Source organism: Coffea arabica, chromosome 2e (genome assembly GCF_036785885.1).
Source record: "Coffea arabica cultivar ET-39 chromosome 2e, Coffea Arabica ET-39 HiFi, whole genome shotgun sequence".
Lineage (NCBI taxonomy): Eukaryota > Viridiplantae > Streptophyta > Magnoliopsida > Gentianales > Rubiaceae > Coffea > Coffea arabica.
Window position 1 is genome coordinate 74,480,797 of NC_092313.1, and position 7,871 is coordinate 74,488,667.

Here is a 7,871-nt window from a genome sequence, read left to right on the forward strand (position 1 = left end):
TGCTTTAAAGTCAAAAGATCTCAATCACAATCCAATTATATTGACTTGTCCAAACTCGATTATTAATAACCCATATAAACCTGTCAATTAATTTTATACGGGTCTAAATGGGTACCTAATTTTTTTTGTCAAAAAAATGAGTGCCCTATTAAACCCATTTAATTTGTGGGCAGTGAGTTGACTCGATTTATACATTTTTATCCATTTAAAAATAATTATATATTTAAAATCAATTTTTAGTAAGTGTTAAGAAGATAAATTTGAATTTCCTACTGATCTAATAACAATAAAATACAGTTTTTTTTGGTCAAATAATATGCAAAAAAAATAAAAAATAAAAAATAAAAAGTAGAATTTCAAATGAGTCAGCAATTCAGTAAATCCATACCTATCTATTTAAATAGATATAAATGAATTGACTCAACATACCCATTACCCAATTATGACTCGCTCAAACCCACCCAAGTCACCCTTTTTGACATCTCTATTCAAAGTAGACAAATGGTTATGCGTTGTTCCTGCACTTCGTTTATCCCCTAAAAATCATAGTTCAACGTATTGTTAAGGATTTAAGAGGTATTGTTGCAGATTGGACAAATGTGGAGAGATCAGTAGAGAATATTAGTAAATAAATATTTGGATTGAAAAGAATGCTACAGGTCTGTACCATTAATATATATATATATGCCGTAGCTTTCTAAAATGGATAGAATATTCTTCGTTAAAATGCTTTGTTTGAATGAATGGTGGGAAGCCTAGTGCTTCCCTAACCGACTAAGTCCAACATCGGAAAACCAATCGATAAGCCCAAATGTGATGGTCCTAATACGTTCTTGCCCAGCCCACTAATATTCAGAGCAGCCCATAAACAATTGTATCACTATAAGACAAGCCGAACTTTTTGGTTTACAAGTACCTTTCAGAAGCATAGATGTTTTTCTTTTCTTTTCTTTTCTTTTCTTTTTTTCTTTCCATAAATTAAGGATAAACTATAAAGCTGCTTTTGACCTTTTCATTTTTGCGACAGACAAGAGAACGAAAGTGATGAATAGCTACCAACATTAGGGTGAGGGTGACATAGAAGTTTCTACCTTACGATAGAATGCTGAAATTCATTTTTCTAGGAACAAAAAGGATTAATCTTTTGATTTAGAATTTTTGTCACATGTATATTTGTGAATCAATGGCTATGTTTGGATTGTAGTTTTGCCCCAAAAAAAAACTTATATTTTTTATAAACACATTTTCAATCACTTTTTTAGTTTATATACGTCAAATCGTTACAGTATTTTTTTTTACAAAAACTTCAAAGAATAGCAATTTAAATGGAACCATATCATTTAACAAATAAAGTCTAAAGATTAACAAAAGCTGCTCAATACTACTATAGAGATTGTATGACTTTAGTTCTCGGACTAATTAAGTCAAACATAAATGGTTTTAGTGTTTGTTAAAGTTTCAATCTCAATTCAAATTTTGCACTATTAGCATTGTTAAAATCAAAATTATATATACAAAGTTTAAGGTAAAAACTAGTTTGAATTTGAGTTCATAAATGAACAAACACAAGTTTAAAGGCAGTACGATCAATGCTCATACGTACTAAGCATTTAAATTGGCCAATATATTTTAGGGTTAATCACAATTAATTCCCTTAAGATATACCTCATTTTTCACTTTACCCCATAACCTTTAATTTTGCTCACTTAACCTCCTATAAGACAAAATTACCCTTCCATTATTTTGACTTTTCATATATCTTTTTTCCTTTCTTTTATTTCTTTTTCTCTTTCTTCTTTCTTCTCTCTGTCATCATTTCCAGTAGAAAACTCCATCTCAACGGAAATTTTTATCTTGAATTTGTAATTGCATTTTTGGGTGAAGGTTTAAAAGGCATAAAAAACTAATTTTGATTTTTTGTATGATGCCACGTGTCACAATTTTCAATTGATGATTATTAATCAGGTCACAATTTCATCTTATGATATTTTCTTGAGAATAAAATGAGAATCTAGAAAGAAAAGAGAAAAAACCAAAATTAAAAGAATTGAAAGGCTAAAAAAATTGTATTTTAGGAAAGTGATTTGAATATTTTGTAATCATTTAAAGAGAAAATAGATTTCTGTAATTTCTCTTTTTTAATTTCAATCATTAAGATGAAAATTTTTTGTGGAAAAGAGGAAGAATTAAATAAAGAAAGAGGCAACAAAAATAAAGGAACACAAAAGGGGAAAGGAAAAAAATAAAAGAGAAAAATAAGAGTTTAGAATAATAGATGAATAATTTTGTCCAATGAGGGATAAAGTGAGACAAAAAAATGGTTAGCAAATAAAGTGAGAAATGAGGTATACTTTAAGGTATGAATTGTGATTAACCCTATATTTTACACTAAGTATCCCTCAACATATAAAAAGTTGGAGTAGGTTTGGTGGTAGGAAAAAGAAGAAAAAGAAAAAAAAAAAGTGTCATTATCTGTTTCTTTCAAATATACCCTTTCAACGTTCACTATCATCTACTCATACCTTATCTACAAAACTTTCTATTCCTATTCCTAGATAACTATCACTACACTCTTTCCGTATTACTCTTCCATTATTGGCTAATCAACGACACTTCAATGCATCACCTGCCATTTCTATTACTCGTAATTATATATTCCTTGAATCCTTGCCAATAGATCTCCAAGAGGCACAAGACAATAAAGGGCCTGGATGAAACTTTATAAAGTATGAGGGTCTAAAAAAGTTATCTTCTGCAAACATCATGGGCCTAACTGAAATATACGAACACTAAATAAAAATATCTGCCAAAGCCGCTATCTTTCTCTTCACTCTGTGCCTGCGATCTCCGCTCCAGCCGTCAAGGGTTCGTCTGAATCCGTCTGCTGCAAAGGTTTATAGCTTCCTTCCGTTTCTCTGTAATCTTACATATAACAAAAATATAGATCCGTTTTTAATCTAATCCTGTCAATATTTTCAGGTCCTGCCGAGGGCTGAACGATCCTACTCAGATCGTGCGATTAATTGGAAAATTTTCTTTCTTTCGGTAATAATATTGGATCCCTTTTCGGGCTTTATATTTCTGTGCAGTCAGCATCTTTTTTTTTTTGGCCGTTTTCAACTTTAAAAAGCGAACTGCTGATTATACAATTGGTTTTTATCTGGGATCAAATTTGACTTTTAATCTCTGAATTTGATGTAATTTCTTGTCAAAGTTTCTTTTTTTTGCTGGATTTAGCGCCGTTTTTTTTAGTTAAATTAGAATGTATTTGATTTACATGCCCTTTTTGGGTGGAGACGGAGGATGCAAGTGGACTGATAAATGCAATTAATAACAAAACAGTGACAGTGGTTGAATTACGACTGAAGCAGAATCAGGCAAAAAAAAAGAAGGGGATTTTTAGGGTTTGGGAAGGGGAAGATTAGCACAAGAGTGCAAAATGGCGGAAGAGGGCTGATTGGATGGAACGCAGGGGCTATAAGAATATGCATATGATTGTTGTTTCCGTTGCCCTTCTTTTTACTACATAAAGGAAGTGTAAGTGTTCAAATCTGAAAGGATATAAAATCTCCTGGAGAGAATTAGAGCTGAATGAATCTCAGAAAGTTTTAAGTGTTTGGAGGCCAAGGGATTAGTGATACGTATTTGACTTGATGAGTTGAATAGTTTCTTGTAGTTGATTAATTTGAGATTTTTTTTTAGTGAAGCAAAATGAACAGCAATAAATAGTGAATGTAGTCTTTATTAAATTTGAATTGCCTCTGTTATGTTTAGTTATATATTTGATGAAACATAAGTTGCAATTTGGAAGACTCCTGCACCGCAATAATGCTTTCACTTCCATATAAATGTGTAGTCATTCTTGGAATATGGCCTAGCTGTGTAGTTGCTCAAATTATCTCATATCCTGTTGGACTTTTTTGGGATCTCCAGTATATCAGTTAAGTTGCTTATTGGTGTGCAAAAATGAGAGAATGGTTTGCTCATCGTAAAGTTTATCCCAAATTATTCGCTGGTACAATGCATGGTTTTTCTTGGGTAGGATGTTTGTATTCCGACTAGTAAGATGAAAAGCTTTGCCTCTATAGGATGTTTAGAGAGCCTGTATTTTTTGTATTTATTGATGTAGATTTGAGACTAGCTATGGTTCATGAATCATTTTATGCATGAATTGGAATATTCTTTTTGTTATCATTGGGTATGCTCTCCAAAATTATTTGTCTAATAGGGTGTTTATTACTGGATTGAAATAGGTTTTTTTGAGAGCTTCAGGGAATATGAGGCCAATTTTTTGTGGGAATCTGGAGTTCGATGCACGTCAGTCTGATGTTGAACGACTTTTCAGAAAATATGGGAAGGTTGAGAGGGTGGATATGAAATCAGGTACTATAATACAATCTTTCTTCTCTACTTGACTGGAACCCTTAAAACTTCCCCAACCAGTTCATGATCTGTCTTAATTTTAATCCAGGGCTCTTCTTTACTCCTAACCACTTGGTGGTTGAAGGTTCCTATTATGAACCTCTTGAGGTTGTTGGATGGTCTCCATGGTGACTGAATATTGTAGCAACTTGCAACACTTGTAAATTTGCCTGTATGCTGAAGTTTGTCATACTCATGTTGTATGTAGAAGTGCATAACAAACTAGTACTCATAACAAGTCTTGTTGTCTAACATCGTATGGTGTATGAGCTTCGTTTGCCTCCAAGTTGTTATCTTTTGTACTTTAGCAGTTTTAAAAGTATGTATGGGACTAGATTCAATTTTATGAATTATGTAGGACAGATTGGGATCTTCTGTCTGTGTAAATTGCTTAGACTTAAGTTATTTGGATGAATTGCACCATGAATTAAAATTGATTTTTTTTTTTGTGTGTGTGAAATCTGGGCATCTCACATAAGATTGTGCCCATAACTCTTCATATGGGCTCTTGGCTGACAGCTTCAAGGGTCAAATGTTTCTTCAAATAGTAACTTCTTAATGTCACTAATCTATTGATTTTATTTCAGAAATGCAAGTATTTCTTGTAGTTAAACCGCCAAGCTCAACAGTTTCTTTGGCGCAGGATTACTTGGACTTTCCATGATCTTCCTGGATGGATGGTTCTCTGCATCCCTTTTCTGGCTTGTTCCCAAGATACATGTTAATGTTTTTCCGAAAGGACCAATATGATCCACCATGGTTCTACCATCCCACACTTACCTCAGACCATTGCCCCTTTCCATTTGTCATGCTTTGTCAAGTATTCAATTCCCAACATGTTCCACATAGAAATCATGATCATCTCGGTACCAATGGCAGGTTTTGTGTTTGCTCCAACAAATTTCTCATTTCCCCACTCTGAATCATTGGTTCGGTTGGTAATTCCATTTAGTAATTGTGGTTTAGTAGTCTCAGGAGCCCACAAAGGAGGCATAATGATTGAAAACTTTAGCGAATTAGCTTTACTGTCTACCTTCAAACTGGAGACCTGTTGTTTGGTTTCTCATTGTGTCGATTCTACAGGTTTTGCTTTTGTGTACATGGAAGATGAGCGGGATGCTGATGATGCAATTAGAAGACTTGACAGGATAGAGTTTGGTAGAAAGGGGCGTAGACTTCGTGTTGAATGGACCAAGGTTTGTACATTTATTTTACCAAGTTGGTGCTTTGCTTGTAAACTGGAATTGTTATTGACATTCTAGCTGGTTTAAGTGTTAGCTTAGGACCAATCCTGCTAAATCTTTTTTGTGCAGCAAGAACGTGGTATAAGAAGGCCTGGTGGGAGCCCAAAAAAATCTTCATCTAATTCAAGACCTTCAAAAACTCTGTTTGTTATAAACTTTGATCCGATTCATACTAGGACAAGGGACCTAGAGAGGCACTTTGACCCTTATGGAAGAATATCAAATGTGAGAATCAGAAGGAATTTTGCATTTGTGCAGTTTGAGTTGCAGGAAGATGCCACTAGAGCATTGGAAGCACTACATATGAGGTTTCCCTTTTCCCCCTGTTAAGAGAAGTCTGGAAAATATGCCTTTGATTTCCTGTTTGGTGCAAGTTTAATGCAGAGTTTGTTACTCAGATAGTAATATTGAGGAAAAAAAATGCATTTATTTTAGTAGCACTTAAATAAAATAACTTCGTTTTACATGCTGATCTTTTTGCTAAAAAGGTCATTACAGTTGACGATGTTGCTTGTTTGGATAGTTTTCAACTCTTTATTTTGCTTTTCTGTACTGGTCTGTGTAGGATTTCATGCACCACACGTCATCTCAATTGACCTTTTTGGGATAGACAATAGTTTGATATGTTATTACTGTCTCATTGATCCTTTTCATTTGGATACTTTCACTTTGCTTGACAGCAAGTTTATGGATAGAGCTATTTCGGTTGAGTACGCAATTCGAGATGATGACGACAGAAGAAATGGTTACAGCCCTGATAGACGAGGCCGTGATATGTCCCCAGATAGAAGAGGGCATGGTCGTGGGAGATCTCCCAGTCCGTACCGCAGGGATAGGGGAAGCCCTGATTATGGTCATGGATCAATCCCAAGTTCAAGAGCGGAGCCTCGGGGAAGTCCTGACTATGGTAGAGCTGAGAGTCCCGTCAATGAAAGATATCACAGGTTTGACTCTCTTTTCCTCCCTTCTCGTTGCTTCTTTGCTTCTGGTTGGCTTTAACCAAAAAAAAAAAAAAAGATGTCATAATGGTTTATATGGTTGGTGTGGCCCTGTAATGATGCTACATCTAAATCTTTATGGCTATTGCAGTCGTTCACCGCCACCACGGGAGAGATCTCGTTCTTGAGAAGGGAAGTTTCAAGTGGCAGTTTGTACGAACATCTAATTCAACTCTTTCTCTGCATGTCCTTTAGCAACGCAATCTGTAGTGCTTGTGCTGTCTGTGGACCTAGTTTAGTTAGTTGACTTGCTCTATTTTAGTATCTGTAGACAGATTCTATATGATTTCTTGGAATTTTACTTTGACTTGTGATTATTATCCTTTGAATGCTTAAATTAGTGTTCTGATATTTTTGTTTGAATGCTTCTAGTGTTGTGATCTTTGTCTGAGATGCATCGCGTCGCGCTTCTAGTTTGTTTGACAGTTGGTGACGGGTTCTACTATTTTGTTGCCTGTCATTTCATCGCTGATCAATAAGCTGCCGGTACATTGTTGTCATAATAGTTCATCCCCATCTTTTGCGCTTTCCAAAAAGGGTCATGGACGTTTTTAGTTTGATTGCAATTAGCAATTGGCTCTGCTTAGTTGCTTCATGTTTTCACTCGATGCAGAACTTTGGTTGCTTAAAAGTACTTGAATAGTAGTACCTGGATACAAGCCAAAAGCTGTATTTAGGTACTTCCATTTGAGGTCGTTAAATGTTAAAGCTGTATTGAAACGCGATTGCATGACGGCATTCTCGTCTAAAGATGATCAACCACTTACAAACCATACTTTTAAACTGAGGAATGGTTAACGAAAGATGTATGCAGAAGTGGGATTTCGCAACTGGGTAGATGACACCCTTTTTTTTTTTTTTGCGGGTGAAACGTCAGCTGTAGAAGGATCGATGGTAGAAAAACACACGAAGAAGTTAGTAGAGTGGTAGGAAAGAAAATGCAACGGGACAACGGAGCCCAGCGTAGGAGTACAAATTTGTACGCAAAAAGTAATAGAAGTGATGATAGATAATGGGTGGCAGCGGGAAAAAGTGAAAAGAGCAGTAGTAGGCATCGGTTAATGCAGCCGACAGGAGACAGCGTCACGTCCCTGCAACCACTCCAGCAAGCCAACGTCGCCCCACCCCATCCCACGCGTCTCTTGGTTCACCCGCCAAGGTCCTCCTATAGGACCTTAGACCACCCTAACCCACCCACAAACCTTCT

At 35.5% G+C, this 7,871-nt stretch overlaps 1 protein-coding gene across 4 annotated transcripts; it reads left to right on the top strand.

Moving 5' to 3' along the window:
• The first annotated feature begins 2,697 nt into the window (after positions 1-2,697).
• On the top strand, positions 2,698-7,027 carry LOC113733115 (serine/arginine-rich splicing factor RS40-like). Of its 4 annotated transcripts, XM_027259267.2 has the most exons (8): positions 2,753-2,892; positions 2,980-3,045; positions 4,254-4,383; positions 5,066-5,301; positions 5,506-5,618; positions 5,736-5,974; positions 6,347-6,610; positions 6,756-7,027. In XM_027259267.2, exons 4-8 carry the CDS (start codon positions 5,169-5,171, stop codon positions 6,790-6,792), a joined length of 786 nt encoding a protein of 261 aa, XP_027115068.1. In that variant the 5' UTR covers positions 2,753-2,892; positions 2,980-3,045; positions 4,254-4,383; positions 5,066-5,168; the 3' UTR covers positions 6,793-7,027. The 4 variants fall into 4 exon arrangements, with proteins under 4 accessions (XP_027115069.1, XP_027115068.1, XP_027115066.1 ...); XM_027259268.2 differs by lacking the exon at positions 5,066-5,301 and having other exon boundaries at positions 2,698-2,892; XM_027259265.2 differs by having other exon boundaries at positions 5,066-5,618.
• Positions 7,028-7,871: the final 844 nt, after the last annotated feature.